Here is a 17,698-nt window from a genome sequence, read left to right as displayed (position 1 = left end):
CCTCGTGCCTAGAACAATTGCTGCTCATTCGCCAACTCTTTGCATAAGCGACGTGCATGCGCCTTGCCACCTCACAAGGCAGACTCGGAGCAGTAGAACCAATATGGCGAGGCTGTGATCTACCAAGCATTGCCTTGCGCTTTGACTGCTGGGCAAAAGATTCAAGCCAGTATATAAATCTCTCAAGATAGGAATAGGATCGGAAACAGACACTTTTCACTGATTCCAAGTGTCCTGGAACGCCACGAACGAGGTACACGGCTGAGAGACTGTCGGGTGTAACGATTTCTAATATGAAGCCTGTTTGGCCAGATCGAGAACCAGGCCCATCCACTTGGAACACTCCTGTTCACGGTGGAACAAAATTCAACTCCCAGTCAGTTTCGTCTGCCAGTGCCGTTCTGCCCACCACAACGTGGAAGCGACCAACCATCTCGGCGTTCGGCCAACCGCCCTGGTGCCGATGGACGCCCTCGAGATGTTGCATGAAGCTTTGTACGTTGCCAAAGATAGGTGTCGTTGCCTTTGCCACGTCCCTCGTCTTTGCCGCAGGATTGTTCCCTTTGCCCGATTTCGTACTGCCGTTCGCTCCAGACATGCCTGCCCCTGATAAGTCTAGCTATCCTCGATACATGCCCTCCGCGCAGCAAAAGATGCACCCGAAACTCCCGAAACTTCCGTCCCTACCAGACGGTGTATCGACAAGTGGCATTCCCTTCAAAGACACATGGCATCTGGCCAGGAACGTCCAACGATACCTTATACCCCCACCATCCGAAACACGAATTCTAGGATCAAAGACTCTCTCAGGCTTTCCTTTCTTCTTTTTGTCATTGGAGGTGTTGACAGTGTGATAAACAGGTCCCTCAAAACTGCACTTCTCGCAGCGCCAGTATGCGGTCATTCCAGACAAGCCGTGAGGTCGGTTGGCAATGGTGAACGCCTTGCGCTCCATGCCGGCTTGAAGTCGAAATGCCCCCTTGCAAAAACCGAGGAGGTTTTTATCAGACGGAAGGATGATGGGCATGGAATTTATCAGGGGAGCGAGCAAGGGAACAATGGACGAAGGCACGGTATGAACCAAAGGGGCACGACCAGGAGCGGGCAAAGGAGATATCGGAGCCACGGTTTGAGAATTGGATGGGATTGGGAGCTGCGGGAGAGGTCCGGTGGGTGGTGGTGTTCGAGCTGGCTCAATTGAAATGGGTGCAGAGACGGACGAGCGGGACCGCAATTCTCGCGATACCGTTGAAATGTCTGTTTGAGAACGAAATGGTCGTTGAGAGAGGATTTTTCGATTTACTTTCTTTCCAACACCAAGTGATCTCGGTTCTCGCGCTGGCGGCCTGCTATTTTCTTGCAGGTATTGCACATGCCCAAAGCTGCTGTGGGTGGAAGATCGTGCTCTCAAGGAATGAGAGGTAGAAACCTGTTTTTCTGGAGTCGTTGGGTGGTACATATCGTAAATGGTACTATTGCTGAACTGCCTACCATCCCCTCGGGCAGCATAGTCATCATAGTCATCTGGGCCAAAGCGAACTCTAGAACCCTGAGTTTGACGATCGCTAGGTGGTTGAGAGAGATCAGGTAACGAAGGTGTGTGGCTGTTTCTCCCAGTCGAGATATATGAGTCTCGATCAATTTCTTGTGCACTTGTTGGAGGGTTCAATACAGGCTGGCCACCGGGTGCAGGGAACATCAAGAGGATGTTGTCATCCGATGGCAGAGCCTGGGATGACCTTCGTCGCAGACTCCTGTCATCGGCTTCGTCAATCCTGTGAACTCCCATAGACGGTAGGTTTACATGAAATCTGGCGGCGGCTGGCCGATAAACTGTCTTGGACTTTGAATGTGGATAGTTCTCTTGAGAGCCACCAGAACTAATCGACATTGTACGTTCTCCAGATGGATGATGTGACAAGGACGACACGCGAAGCTGACCAAGCTGCTCCGCCAAAGCGTCAGGAGTCCCTGGAGCTGGAAAGGCGATAGATGAGTGGGTGCTGTGGCTGCTTGAATAGCCCAGCGATGGAGATAGAGGAGACATCAAGCCAGAGGATGACGAATAAGACAACGTTTGAGGGTAGAATGCCTGCGCTTTCATAGCATCCGAAAGTCGCTGAGACAGTTGACCCAGACAAACACCAGCATTGACTCGGCAATCGTCTGACGCAGTCTGGAGGGCAACAGAGTCAAGTTCGATCCCGTCCATGTACACTGTCCTCAAGGTGATGATCAGGGACATTTGTAAATTGATCAAGACATCTTTCAGCTGTTCTCGTGCTTGTATGTCACCGCAGGCATAAGGCTCCCCGAATCGTTTGAGATCATGTTCATAGTGGCCACGGACAATAACAGGCCCCAGGGCAAGAGATTCCAGGAGGTCTCGGGTTGCGTCTTCTGGTAATTGCGTGCCACTGTTCTTCGTTCTTTGGTCACGAATGCGCTGTACCAGTTTCGTAGCGTCGTCAAAAGCGGTGATGACTAGTAGCTGAGGTTAGAGACGCCGTCTCCCCAAGGGGTAGAAAAGACATACCAGCTCGAACGAGTAATGAGATATCCATCTGAGCCTGAATACTCTCATACGAGGGATCTGAGCAAATGCTGGCTGGAGTGGGTTAGGATGTCAACTCATGGCGCAAGTGCCTGCGCGGACATTTGCTACTACAGCGCAATACCTTCGATGAGCGCGTCACCGAGACGGAGACTTTAAGAGAAGGGTGCAGAAGCAATGAGCGAAACAGAAAACAGTCCATAGCCAGGGTCAAGTTCATTACCACTTTGCGGTTGATCAGGCGCAGGCGCGTTTGATGGCTTCCCATGGTAGCCTTACCATTCGACAACGCAGTGTTGCCTCCAGGCAATGTTGAGCAGCCGGGGCAGTGATTGTAACGATTGCAAAGAGCCAATTCGAAGCCAGGAAGGGGGATCTGGTTGAGCCATGCTGGAGAAGAGGCGTGGATCAAATGCCAGGACTGGAATCGGCCTGCATTAGCGGACGTTGTGAATGAGCAGGGAGATTCAGAAGAAATGTGTGGTCGAATCGAAGCTGTGATTGAACTCGGGGGCCACGATGGCAAAGTTGTGGAGGGATGTCAGGCGCCCACTTAAGGGTTTCGTGGATCCCACTGCCCAGGGCTCAGCCTAGCAAGAACCTGTAGTCAGGCGGGGGACCTGCCGCTTACCGAGAACAGGCGGATAGGGTCATTTCTAGGCGGCCTCTCCTCGCCCACTGGCCACCCTGCGCACTAGGTATACGAGTAATGTAGGTACCCGTCAACGGCACGGCACTGATGCTCGGGAGAGCCTCAATCGTCTCCAATGGGAGATAGACCTTCCATCCGCCTTTATGTAACCTAAAATACTCAGACAAAAAGGATCCAGAAAGGGGTTGAGACACGCCCATCACCAGACCACTCATCGAACCCATCTCCTCTACCAACGTCGCAGGTTCAAAGGATTTAACTCGTCGCTTCTACAGGTGAAGATGAGAACCCATAATCTGAGATAACACGATCTCAGCCTCAGATTCTCGAGTCATCGACCCCTTGTGTCTGAACAGACATATCACTCGTCGAATGAGGCCACAAAACAATCCCTCCCTGCAAGTAGTCGGTGGTCCATTCGAGATACCTCCACAGTGCCTCGCACAATACGCGGCACAGGTTGCTGGTCTATTTGTCACAACATATATTCAAATCCTCAATCAACTGTGGCTTGTCGATTATAGGTGCAAAATTGTAGCGGAAGGTGAAAGAATTTACACAATAATACTGGAATTGATTGAGAGAAATGAATGCCGCTTTCATTATCTCTAAAGGTTGCATTGGACCTGTCGTCCCTGCTACTATCTGTACACGGAAAAAAGAAAGGGAAATCTAATGCTGCTGTAGTTCAACCATGCTGTCCCATATCAAATCTTTTCAACCCTTATACCAGGCGCCTGATGTTTCTTATCATCGCTCCAATTTTGGAAACACCTCCGCAAATGCAGATAACGCCCCCCTTCGAGGAGCACAGATACATGCTGGAATGCTTATGCCACCGAAGAAAGGCGCCTCACCCCTGAATCTCCTGCATTTTCATATGAATCCCAGTCTTCCAAGATCTTCGCCAAACGAGGTGAGTTGGTCAGTCGATACACCTCTTCAAAATATTCCTTGGAGATCTCAAAGGGTCTCGCCGTCACATTGGGAATATATTTCCCAACCAGTTTGGCCGGGTCTATGCTTGTCTTGTTGATCTTCTTCAGCAAGAAAGAACGGAACGGTTTGACGCCAGATCGTAAAAAGGTGCTGTGGAAAGGAACGTCAATGCCCTTGAGTGGAATAACGGCAAAGCCGCGTTCGAGCTCGATCGGCTGCGGCTTGGCCTCCGTCCGCTTGCGACATTCACCAATGATCTCAACCAGGTGAGCCTTCACATCGTCCAGAGACATCTGTTGCATCAAGGCTTGGATGTCAATCTTCTGCATCTTGAGGACGTTGAGCACATTTGTCAAGCAGTCAAGCGCGCGCAGATCACCAGCGCACACATATTGCATGTTCGCAACGTTGTAGTTGACGATCTCCACCAGCCAGTCAGTGGTCTCGGCAATGTTCTCCACGACATATTGTAAAGCCTGTTCATTGAACGTCTTGGAGATCCGGCTCGGGTTTACGGCGCACATCGAGTAGTTGCTTCGTCCCTGCTCATCACGCTCCACGGCAACTTGCATGGTCAAACCGCGGTAAAACACGACTGACACCAAGCTCTCAATGGGCATGACTTCGGCGATCGAGGCGAGAGCGGAGTACTCTCCCAGCGAGTGGCCAGCAAAGCTGCTGTCACGCTGGACAAGGCCCTTGGAGCGCATGTCTTCGAACGCAGCCTTCTCCATCAATGTCAAGGCTGGCTGCGTGAACTGTGTGGCAGACAGCAAACCGGTGGGGGAGCGGTAGGTGTAAGACGAGGTGTTGTCGTTGATCTCCTTGAAGATCTTCTCGGATTTGACAGAGCCGTCAGCATTGATGGATTCGAAGGTCATTGCCATGTAGTTTTGTCGAATGGCTTTGCCACGTGGCCCACCAAAATGGATGGTCAATTCTTTGGGATTGTTCTTGACAATATTAATGATGGAGAGACCATAGTTATCCATGAAGTGACGATCGGCGCGGTCCCACACCTCCTTGGCCACGGGACTGCGAGCGTAGAGGTCCATGCCCATGCCTTGTTCTTGCGAGCCTTGACCCGTGAACACATACGACGACACAGGCTGCTCAACTTCAGCTTCAGCAACGAGAACTTTGTCGCCGGTTTCTTTATTGGTCGTCTCAATCTTGATTATTTTTCGACCAGCAACCATGCCGACGTGCTCGAGTTTGACCTCCAAGTCATCATTGGGGAGGACCATGCCAACCAAGGAGACATGGTAGCTTCGAACACGTCCAATATGGTTCTCTGCGGCCCAAGTCTCCACCAGGCTTCGGACGGCAGCGCTGGAATACATGCCATGAGTGATTGTACCAGGAAGGTTTGCGTAGCTGGCAAATATCCGCGACACGTGAATAGGATTGTAGTCGCCTGATACGCGAGCATAGGTCTCATTTGAAGCTGGCGCCCTCAGAGTCAAAGGAGTCTTGCCACTGAGAGGGATTGCGTTCTCAAAATTGACAGGTTGGTCAATAGTTTGGCCGTTTCGCTGGAGGTAGTCAATCACTGGATTGCCATGAGAGACTCCCGCTTCATACTCGACGGATGCAACTTGAATGATTTCCTTGGTAGGTAGTTCCAATTCGACCTGACCCATAGTCTCTACGCTGGAGAAGACGGACTTGTTCTTGAAGCGGACGAGGCTTGACAGACGGAATGTCAGAGTTTGTCCCAGCAGGTCGATATCCGGCTCATCAAGGTGAAACCATTCCTTGGATCGAAGAACGGCAATGTCTTTTGACGTGGCCAGTGTGACTTGCATTGGCGTCTCCTGTTTGCGTTGGAAGGTATTCTCGTAATCCTCGTAGGTGCCCCTGTACAGGAATTGGCTTGTAACTTCCATCACCGGCTGTCCTCTGCGGGTGATAGTGCCGCAAACCTCTACCATTTTGCCAGAGTCTTGATTGAGCACCGCGTTGATGCGGGCAGAGGTGTGAAGCTCATCGCCGACCTTTAAGGGTTCAGCGCCAGGAAGCATGCGGAAGCCATTCGACAGGTGGACGAGCTTGAGAAGGTCACCGTCGATCGCGCGAGGGAAAATTGGTTTCGTGATAGCCTTCCACCCAACCACAATAGCAAAGTCCATGGGTGCAAAGACTTCCTTACCAGGGCGGTCGACGAAGGCTTCACCAGTATTTCCAACTGCGTGGACAAAGTCGGCAACGTCTTGAGTTACAATAGTCGCCCTGCCCCCATCGAAGACGTTCGTGGTAGGGGTGTCAAATGGCACATCCTTCTCGCCAAACCAAACCCGGTAGTAGAATTCCTTGATGCGGTCGTTGCGACCATCCATAACTTCATGAATTGGCGCATAGCCAGTTTCCGGATGGTAAATAAATTTGAAAGGAAGGGCAACGGGCTCTCCTTCTGCTGTCCTTTCTTCCCACATATTCATTAGGATCTCATTCTTGCCGAACAGACTAATGTCGAGCGTCCTGACCAACTTTCCAGATTGGCTGGGCTCCTTGACGACGATCGTGGTCTTGTAAGGGTCCTTTGGATGAGCGATTTCGACAGTCATGCCACGCGTCGGAGCTAAGATGCGTCTGATAGGATTGTTCTGATAGCGAGCACCTTGTACAAAAACATCAGCTGTAAAGAAGGCATGTCGCCATGAGTAGTTTTTCCCAGCGAGAAGCTGAATCCAAGCATCAGCATCGGGCAGTGTAGCAGATGGCGAAGTTGAGAGCCTGTACGTGGTCCGTGACCCATCGGGGATGACAGTGACACCATCCAGCTCCACCACGCTCTCCGCAGAAGTGATGATCTTCCCACCAAAATACTCGATGACAGGAACGGCAGAATCACGTCCACCATAGAAATCTTGGATCAGTCCTCGGATGTGGTCATGGTGAATGCCGTCCAGAATTTCTTTGATGGGCTCATCGACCTTGGTTGAGTATTTGGCAGCCATGGGTCCTTGTAAGATGCAGGTCCTGCCAACATCCTGATCAACCACAGCATCAAGATCCTCGGATTGCCAGAGAGAATCCTTCTTGAACCAGAACTCGAAGTTTTCGTCGAGAGAGGGAACAAATGGCACAGGCTTTTGACCGCGTCGCTGGCACAAGAGCAGGAAGTGCTGGACGTCCTGCGCATTGATCAACTGAGTTTCAGCCTCGGGATATGCGGCTAGAACCTTGTCCACAACAGGGAACGGGTTCTCGAATTCTGCGTAGCTCTGGATGAGGGAGGGTTTTCCTGAGCCGACAGTAAAACGTTCCTCGACTCGTCGGATGAAATCGACAGTGAGATTACGCAGCGTGACCTCGATCCACCGGGATTGATGCTTCACGTACATAAGTTCGACCATACGTCGAATCACTTCGGCATAGGTCATGTCCTCAAGGTCGACTGTCTCACCTGCAGAATTCTTGCCGAACCAAACTTTCTGGAAGTCGTCGTTCAGCTTCTTGATGATGTACTCGCGTTGCTTCTTAAGCTCTGCGACGCGCTTCTTTTTATCCAGGCTAAAGATCTTCTGATCCATCTCCGCCCAGAATTTGACACCGCGAGTCGCAAGCTTGTGAATTGGCTCGCCCATCTCCGATCGGACAGTGATAACACCGCCAGCGGCTCCTTTGTATGTCTTCTCCCAGTCGGAGTCATCAACACCTTCAGCTTCAGCAATGGCCTTCTTTGCATTGAAAGAAGTATGGGCCTCCTTCGCCGTCATCATACGACTGCCAAAGAGGATACCATCAAAAGGCATCGGCGGATAGCCGAATTTGCGCGACCATGTACCGGTCAGATACGGATAAGTGTCTTCAGATCCGCCAAAACCGCTACCTGCCACCAGGATAATATTCTGGCATTTTCGAATACGGCCGTACATCTGGATGATTGGCTGATGGAAATCTTCGAAAGAGTGATGGCCACCACCGCGTCCACCAGTCCATTGCAGAATGACAGGGAATGTTGGATTGGCTTTGGCGATGTTAATGACTTGCTGGATGGCGTCCATAGACCCAGGCTTGAAGGCAATGTGCTTGATCCCGAGGGTATCGATGTATTCTTGAGCAACCTCGATCGATGGCACACCTGCACCGATAGTCAAGCCTTCGATGGGCACACCGTCAGCACGGAGCTGGGCGAGAAGCGGGATTTGCCAGCCCATAGCACGGGGATTGACATAGATCAAGTTGACTGTAATGCCTCGGCCAGGTGGAATTGCCTTCTCAATCTTGTTCAATGCTTCAGTCATACTCTTTGCATTGTAGTAACCGCCACCGGCCAATTCAATGTGGTAGCCGGCATTCATGGTCGCGGCAACGAAGTCCCACGGCACAGTGCAGGGAGTCATGCCAGCAACCATCAAAGGCGGCACACCCAGCAAGCGCGACATCTTGGTGTCTACGTAGGTTTGACCAACGGAAGTTTTGACAAGTCTGGGTCCATGTTCCTTGACCCAGTTGGTCGCATATTTCACGGCATGTTCCTCGTCGCGGTCGAAGAGTTCGGGCTTGTACCCAACTTCCGTGTTGGTCCCATCCATGGCACCAGCCAAAATCACGCGCACTCCGGTGCCATCTTTGTTGCGGTTGGTGAGAACTCCAAGGCCTGAAATACCTCCTGGGCCAAAATCGATGATGTGGGAGGCGCCTTCAAAGACTGTAGCCTGCTCCCAGTGAACTGGATCCTGGGTTATCATACGCACAAGATCCGGGACCACATCCTTGTCTTGCTGGGCGCGAAGATCCTCACCAGTGTTTGTGTCGTACACGGGAATAGTCAAACGAGACGCGGGAATCTTAGTGTCGGCCAAGTCCTCGAGGATCTGCTTGTATGCCTCACTTAACAGGGGGCTGTGGAAGGGAGCGGTAATTGGTAGGAACCGGTTGACAAAGCGCACTTTACGCTCCGTAAAGGGAATGCGGTTTTGGTCTAGACCAGTGGGAGCCTTGACCTTCCGTAGTCGAAGATTGAGACCATGCAGAGAGATTGGAGCACCGGTCACGACGAAGTTACGGGCACTGTTTACCAGAGAAATGGCAATATGTCGATCTTTGGGCAAATGCTCGTTGGTGGCGTCGATGTGCTCTTGGAGTTGCTTCTTAGACAGGTCTCGCACCGAAAGCATAGGTGTGGGATTGCCTTCCCCGGCTTCCAGCGAATCTTGCAGGATCGAGGGCGCAATACTTGTGCGAGGGTAGGCTTGCTGACTCCGCATGCCGATCCAGAAGAGCATGGTGATGGCATCTCTGGCCGCTCTTGCAAAGCTTTCCCACGAAGTTGCAGTGGCAATAGCCGCAGCGGTGACTACACCCTGAGAGTGGCCTGTGGTGCCATTGAGCCGTTCATTGACCTCACCAGGCGTCTTCCCAAGGACTTTGCAGGTCACCTGATAGTGGGCAAGCTGGACCAGTCCGATCAAGGGCAAGCTGACCGGCGCAGAGACCAAGTAATCGGTGTCAGGTTGTGTTTCCTTGTCGGCGAGCCAGCTTAGTATGTCGAGGCCTTTGGTGTAAAACTTGTCCGCCTTTGGACTTCTAGCCAATGTCTGCAGCAGCTCGGCCGAGGATTCAATCAGATCTTTGGTGAATGATGGATATGTGGTATAGACCTCGCGCAGCTCCTCAAAATATTCTTCAATGTTTCCCTGCCCGCCAAAGACGGTAAAAATGCTGGCCTCCTCATCATCTGCTGCCCGAAGCAGAGCCGAGTCGTGGGGTTTGATAGGCCGTGCCACTGCCGCACGACCAGCGTAGTAACACTGAACCAAAAGATTTTTCTTCGCCGTAATCCCGGGCAGGGTTGCAGCCAAAGCATGTACATCATTCGCATGCATGAAAGCTCGCTCAAACTCGTTCAAAGCCACCTTGAGCACTTCAACAAATCCAGCAGCCTCCTCGTCATCATCGACTTCAGCGGCAATGAAGCCAATGTAGCGGGCGACTAGCTCGGCACTTGATGAAGGCTCGTCATCTTGAGCGAGCTCATCTGTGGGTTCTGGGAGTGATGCATTGAACGCATCTTTCAGCTGAGATGCCTGGAAATGGAGACCGGTAGGTATCAGGAAGGAGTACTCCAAAGAGCCATGAGTGAGGATAAGAGGGCGGAGGTTCTGGGATGATCGAGGAGTGTGAGTGCCGGTCGCACCGCCGGAGTACATGGTTGCTGCCGTGTAGATTGAATGTTTCTATGTCGTGCGATAGTGTAAGGTAGTGTGTATTATCAAAGTGAGCAAGCTAATGCCACTTGAAAATTTGCGCGTTCCTGAGGGAATGAGTGAGGAAGATAGAAAGGAGTGTCAGTCGAGAAATTATGTTGGAGCAGGAACAGACACAGCTGGTAGCACGATAGGATTAGTTATTGAGGAAATGGCAAAGTGGCCACTGGAGCAATGGAAGGCACTCAAGAGCAGTATGTATTGGGGGTGGTCTTCCAATGTTGGATGGATCTGATGATCTTGCGATACGAATATGGCCGAAGCTGTGAATGTCTGTTGAGTGAAGCACAAAGTTTTTCCCGCTTCGCCGCTCCCAAACCATCACTCAGACCTCAGCAACCCCAAAACGCAACCATTCCAGGCCATCCAAGCCCAGCCTCACGCCGGCCGGGGCGTTGTGGATCCCTGGTTCCGGCGGTCCTCACCAGATATGCGCCAATGGTAATCCCCGGATGACGGCCCCTCAGACGACTAGGCCACGCTAAAATTTTGGTGGGCAGCGCGCTTCTGCAGGGACAGGTACAACGGCGTCATCGCTTCCTCCTCAACCCTCTTGACGGAAGAAAGGAAAACACTCGCAACAAGTGGTCATACTAATCAAATCAACTTGGGCTGGGTGGCTAGGCAGAGTAGGCAGCGAGATTCAGTGAATGAGCTTTTGCGCTAACATATTGATTGTTCTTGTCTCCAAGAAGAAAAGGATACTGTGTTCTCTCTAAGCACCTACCAGAACCACCAGTGAGCTCGTGAGTGACCTCAGCTTTACGTCGCTGTGCAGATACTTCTCCAATTCTGGGCTTCGCTTTACGAAGAAGGCCCCTTGGATAGGTACCTCCCTAGATGCCTAGCTCGGTCCCTGCAAGTTTTGTGGTGCCCGGCGACGGAAAAACCCTGCCTAGAAGATTTTTTGCCTCCCCAAAATTTTTCGTGGGGGAGCCAGACTCACAGCCGGCCAACTTCGGCTTATCCATAGTGCCCACTCTGTCCCCACCCTTTCTCAACCTTCCCATTCTCGTGGTCTCCAACAAACACTGCAGGTGTTGGTGGTTCAAGCCTATCAGGCTGATGCGTGCATGTACAGGGCGACGGCCAATTTTTTCAACATCTCCGCCCGCAGTTGGTTACAGCATCCATCCGCAGCTTGACAGATCCCTTCCCAACCAAAACCAAAGCGACGTCGCAAAAACTCATCTTGCTCGCCGCTTGACCTCTTCTGTCTCCATATTCAATTCAACCCTCTTGTCCGTGGGCTGATTGTCATCTTGTTGCGGATTACTTTTTCTTTCCCGAAGCCACAGGACACCTGAACGTCGAAGTTCGAAACAACTTCATCACTTTCCAACCTCCCAGCTCCTCCGCACTCCTTCCTCCGATACATCCTTTCCTTCATCCCATTGTAACCACCAATTTGGCTTGTTTGACCAAGCACAAGTACCTTCACTGCACAACCTGTGCTCGCCATTGCCCTGCTCTGATTAACTTCATCCAGCACCAGGCAATTGGATCTGGTCAATCCGACCTCAGACTCTAGAAAGAGAAGCCTTCATCCTTCATAATTGTACCTCGAAACCTCGAAGCCTCGAAACCGCCGAAATGCGTCCCGAAGTCGAGCAAGAGCTCGCTCATACGCTCCTTGTTGAGCTTCTAGCATATCAGTTTGCCTCGCCGGTCAGGTGGATTGAGACACAAGATGTTATCCTTGAAAAGAATAGAACAGAAAGAATTGTTGAAATTGGTCCTGCAGACACCCTGGGCGGTATGGCCAAGAGAACCCTTGCCTCCAAATATGAGACCTACGATGCTGCTACCTCATTATCGCGACAGGTGCTAGCGTACAACAAGGATTTGAAAGAGATATACTATGATGTCGATCCGGTGGAGGAAGAGCCTGCTCCAGCAGCTGCTCAAGCTTCATCGTCCGCTGCAGCATCATCCACACCTGCTCCTGCTGCTGCTCCCTCCGCCACAGCCGCAGCTCCTCCGCCAGCAGCCAGCGCTGGCCCTGCAGCTGCAGTGCCGGATGCTCCAATTGGAGCAGTCGACATCTTGCGGGCGTTGGTGGCTCAGAAGTTGAAGAAGCCACTTGCAGATATCCCCCTCAGCAAGGCAATCAAGGACTTGGTTGGTGGAAAATCGACCCTCCAAAACGAAATTCTAGGAGATTTGGGCAAGGAGTTTGGCTCGACACCAGAGAAACCAGAAGACACCCCCTTGGACGAACTCGGTGCTTCAATGCAATCAACTTTCAACGGCCAGCTCGGCAAGCAATCGCAGTCACTGATTGCCCGCTTGGTTGCCTCCAAAATGCCTGGTGGCTTTAATATTACGGCTGTCAGAAAACACCTCGAGACCAGCTTCGGACTCGGACCTGGCAGACAGGATGGAGTTCTTCTGCTCGCTCTGACCATGGAGCCAGCGTCACGTCTAGGCTCGGAAAGCGATGCCAAGGCTTATCTCAGCGATGTTGCCCAGAAATATGCTGCAGCAGCTGGAATCAGCCTTTCCTCCGCCTCAGCTGGTGGTGCCGCAGCCGGTGGTGCCGCCGCTGGCATGATGATGGATCCGGCTGCTATCGATGCTCTGACCAAGGATCAACGAGCACTGTTCAAACAGCAACTCGAGCTGTTAGCCCGTTACCTCAAGATGGATCTACGTGCTGGTGATAAAGCTTTCGTTGGCTCTCAAGAGGCCAACAAGGCCCTCCAAGCCCAGCTCGATCTTTGGAACACCGAACATGGCGAGTTCTATGCCTCAGGAATTGAACCCTCCTTCAGCCCTTTGAAAGCTCGTGTTTACGACTCTTCGTGGAACTGGGCCCGACAAGATGCTCTCAGCATGTACTATGACATCATTTTCGGCCGTCTCAAGGCAGTGGACCGAGAAATCGTCAGCCAGTGCATTCGGATCATGAATCGATCAAATCCAACCCTGATCGCCTACATGCAATATCACATTGACAACTGCCCCACTGAGCGAGGCGAGACCTATAAACTGGCCAAGGAGCTCGGAGAGCAACTTATTGAGAACTGCAAGGATGTTCTCAATGAAGCGCCGGTTTACAAGGATGTCATGGTCCCGACCGGTCCCCAGACCACGATCGATGCGCGAGGCAACCTCGACTACAAAGAAGTCCCCCGACAAAGTGCCCGCAAGCTTGAGCACTACGTCCGTGAGATGGCCGAGGGTGGGAAGATCTCTGAATACAGCAATCGGACTAAAGTGCAGAATGACCTGCGCAACGTTTACAAGTTGATTCGAAAACAGCACAAGCTATCAAAAGCTTCCCAGTTGCAATTCAACACCTTGTACAAGGATGTTGTCCGTGCTTTGGCAATGAACGAGTCACAAATCATGCCACAGGAGAATGGTGAGGTCAAGAAACCTGGTCGCAATGGACTGCCACGAGCTACCATGAACGGAAACGTTAAGCAAGGCAAGACGGAGACAATTCCGTTCCTCCATCTGAAGAAGAAAGAACAACATGGTTGGGAGTACAGCAAGAAGTTGACGGGTATCTACCTCGAAGGGCTTGAGAACGCGGCTAAGTCAGGCCTAACTTTCCAGGGCAAGATGGCGCTGATGACCGGTGCCGGTGCCGGCTCCATTGGAGCGGAAGTTCTACAAGGTCTGATCAGTGGTGGCGCCAAAGTCGTTGTCACGACCAGCCGCTACTCACGTGAGGTCACCGAGTACTACCAGTCAATGTATGCTCGGTTCGGTGGCCGTGGCTCTCAGCTTGTCGTAGTGCCATTTAATCAAGGAAGCAAACAGGACGTGGAAGCCCTGGTTGACTACATCTACGACACTAAAAAGGGTCTTGGTTGGGATCTGGACTTCATTGTGCCCTTCGCCGCTATCCCTGAGAACGGCCGCGAAATCGACAGCATCGACTCCAAGTCTGAGCTTGCTCATCGTATCATGTTGACTAACCTGATTCGTCTGCTTGGATATGTCAAGTCGAAGAAATTTGAGAACGGGTTCAACACTCGACCAGCCCAAGTCATGCTTCCTCTCTCGCCGAACCACGGTACCTTTGGCAACGATGGTCTTTACTCCGAGTCCAAACTTGCGCTGGAGACTCTCTTCAACCGTTGGTCTTCCGAGAGCTGGGGTGACTACCTCACAATTTGCGGCGCCGTCATTGGGTGGACTCGTGGAACCGGGTTGATGAGTGGCAACAACATTGTGGCTGACGGCGTCGAGAAATACGGCGTCCGAACCTTCTCCCAACAGGAGATGGCATTCAACCTACTTGGTCTGATGTCCCCTGCGATTATCGACCTATGTCAACAAGAGCCCGTCTTCGCCGACTTGAACGGAGGTCTTCAGTTCTTGCCAGATCTCAAGGACCTCATGACGAAGCTTCGAGCAGAAATCATGGAGACAAGCGCCATCCGACAAGCAGTTACCAAGGAGACCGCCCTGGAGAACAAGGTTGTAAATGGTGAGGACAGCGAGGCTCTTTACAAGAAGGTTACCATCGAGCCCAGAGCCAACCTGAAGTTTGACTTCCCCGAGCTGCCTGACTGGCAGAAGGAAGTCGAGCCACTTAATGCCAAGCTCAAGGGCATGGTTGACCTCGACAAGGTGGTTGTCGTCACTGGCTTCTCCGAGATTGGGCCTTGGGGCAACTCTCGTACCCGGTGGGAGATGGAAGCCTACGGTGAGTTCTCCTTGGAGGGCTGCGTTGAGATGGCCTGGATGATGGGTTTGATCAAGAACCACAACGGACCACTTAAGGGCAAATCATACTCTGGCTGGGTTGATGCAAAGACCGGCGAACCTGTCGACGACAAGGATGTCAAAGCAAAATATGAGAAGCACATCCTCGAACACTCTGGTATCCGTCTTATTGAGCCCGAGTTGTTCAATGGCTATGACCCAAAGAAGAAGCAGTTGCTCCAGGAAATCCAGATCGAAGAAGATCTCGACCAATTCGAGTCCTCCAAGGAGACTGCCGAGGAGTTCAAGCGACAGCATGGCGATAAGGTTGAGGTTTTCGAACTTGAATCCGGAGAGTACAGTGTCCGCTTGAAGAAGGGGGCGACTCTTTTGATTCCCAAAGCCCTTCGATTTGATCGTCTTGTTGCTGGTCAAATCCCCACGGGCTGGAACGCGAAGACCTATGGTGTTCCAGACGACATCATCTCCCAAGTTGACCAGGTCACGCTGTTTGTCCTTGTCTGCACTGCTGAAGCTCTCCTATCAGCTGGTGTCACAGATCCGTATGAATTTTACAAGTACGTGCATCTGTCTGAGGTGGGTAACTGCGTCGGGTCCGGTATCGGTGGCACCACCGCACTTCGTGGCATGTACAAGGATCGCTTCATGGATAAACCCGTTCAGAAGGACATTCTCCAAGAGTCTTTCATCAACACCATGGCCGCATGGGTCAACATGTTACTCTTGTCATCGACCGGTCCGATCAAGACCCCTGTGGGTGCATGTGCTACTGCTGTCGAGTCAGTCGATATTGGTTACGAGACCATTGTCGAAGGAAAGGCCCGCGTTTGCTTTGTCGGTGGTTTTGATGATTTCCAAGAAGAAGGTTCCTACGAGTTCGCGAACATGAAAGCCACCAGCAACGCTGAAGACGAATTTGCGCACGGTCGGACGCCCAAGGAGATGTCTCGTCCTACTACCACTACTCGAAATGGATTCATGGAATCCCAAGGCTGTGGCATGCAAATTATCATGTCGGCTCGTCTTGCTCTGGACATGGGAACACCCATCTATGGTATCCTCGGCCTCGTCTCTACTGCCACAGACAAGATCGGTCGCTCCGTGCCCGCCCCTGGTCAAGGTGTCTTGACCACGGCTCGTGAAAACCCCGGCAAATTCCCCTCGCCTCTGCTTGACATCAACTACCGTCGGCGACAGCTCGAACTCAGGCGCCGTGCCATCAAGAACTGGCAAGAGTCTGAACTTCTGTACCTCCACGAGGAGGTTGCAGCGATGAAGGCCCAGGCCGGCTTCGGTTTCAATGAGGCCGAATACATGCAAGAACGTGCCGAGCACATTGAACGTGAAGCAATTCGTCAAGAAAAGGAAGCACAGTTCAGCTTGGGCAACAATTTCTGGAAGCAAGATCCCACCATCGCTCCCCTTCGTGGAGCGCTGGCTACTTGGGGTCTCACCATTGATGACCTTGATGTTGCTTCCTTCCACGGAACCTCGACCGTTGCGAACGACAAGAACGAATCCGAGGTTCTCTGCAAACAAATGGCACATCTCGGCCGCAAGAAGGGCAATGCCATGCTTGGTATCTTCCAGAAGTACCTAACCGGTCATCCCAAGGGTGCAGCTGGTGCCTGGATGTTCAATGGCTGCTTGCAAGTCCTCAACAGTGGCCTCGTTCCCGGGAACCGGAATGCCGACAATGTTGACCAGGTGATGGAGAAATTCGACTACATTGTTTACCCCAGCCGATCACTGCAGACAGATGGCATCAAAGCATTCTCCGTCACGTCCTTCGGTTTCGGTCAAAAGGGCGCCCAAGCAATCGGCATCCACCCCAAATACCTCTATGCTGCCTTGGACGAAGCGGAGTTCCAGCGCTACAAGGTTAAGGTCGAGGCAAGGCAGAAGAAGGCCTACAGATACCTCCACAATGGTATGATCAACAACAGTGTATTCGTGGCCAAGACCAAGGCACCATATCCGGACGAGATCATGCAGAAGGTCTTCCTCAATCCCGAGCAGCGCGTAGTTGCCGACAAGAAGTCGGGAGAGCTCATCTACCACCCTACCCAGCCCAAGAAGACACCAAGCCCTAATGCCCTGGAGACAAAGGCCATGCTTGAGTCGCTGACGCAAGCCAATGCCACAGAAGGATCCAAGATTGGCGTTGATGTCGAGGACATTCGAGCCATCAACATCGACAACGAGACTTTTGTGAAGAGAAACTTCACCGAACAGGAGCGAGCTTACTGCAACAAGGCACCGTCTCCTCAGGCTTCGTATGCTGGACGATGGAGCGCGAAAGAAGCAGTATTCAAGTCACTGGGTGTGCAGAGCAAGGGTGCCGGAGCCCCTCTGTCGGACATTGAGATCCTGGTCGATGAGAAGGGAGCACCCAAAGTCGCCCTCCACGGCGCGGCGCTCGAGGCCGCGAAGCAAGTGGGTGTCAAAACGGTGAATGTCAGCATTAGCCACAGTGATAGCCAGGCGATTGCCGTCGCCGTGTCGGCGTTTTGAGGTACCAGGATATATTCAGCTTTCTGATTGTACGCATTTGGCGGGTGATTGAAAATGGCGCAAGCATGGGACTGCTGGGTTGGAGTTCCTATTTCCTTGGGTTTTGGTTCATTCTGGCGCCGGAAGTTGATGGGAATAGGC

General features: G+C 52.1%; 2 protein-coding genes across 2 annotated transcripts; one reads left to right on the top strand and one right to left on the bottom strand.

The window, feature by feature from the left end:
- Positions 1-349: 349 nt before the first annotated feature.
- On the bottom strand, positions 350-10,303 carry AYO21_01693 (hypothetical protein; the record flags this gene model as incomplete). Its single annotated transcript, XM_022651675.1, has 4 exons — positions 350-600; positions 1,492-2,484; positions 2,537-2,570; positions 4,064-10,303. The coding sequence occupies 4 exons, from the start codon at positions 10,301-10,303 to the stop codon at positions 350-352; spliced, it is 7,518 nt and encodes a 2,505-aa protein (XP_022516188.1).
- Positions 10,304-11,953: 1,650 nt separating this feature from the next.
- On the top strand, positions 11,954-17,557 carry AYO21_01692 (fatty acid synthase subunit alpha; the record flags this gene model as incomplete). The annotated part of the gene is made up of 1 exon (XM_022651674.1): positions 11,954-17,557. The coding sequence occupies one exon, from the start codon at positions 11,954-11,956 to the stop codon at positions 17,555-17,557; it is 5,604 nt and encodes a 1,867-aa protein (XP_022516187.1).
- Between the last annotated feature and the right edge of the window lie 141 nt (positions 17,558-17,698).

Source organism: Fonsecaea monophora (genome assembly GCF_001642475.1).
Source record: "Fonsecaea monophora strain CBS 269.37 chromosome Unknown Scaff6, whole genome shotgun sequence".
Classification (NCBI taxonomy): domain Eukaryota; kingdom Fungi; phylum Ascomycota; class Eurotiomycetes; order Chaetothyriales; family Herpotrichiellaceae; genus Fonsecaea; species Fonsecaea monophora.
This window is presented reverse-complemented; position numbering and strand designations above follow the sequence as displayed.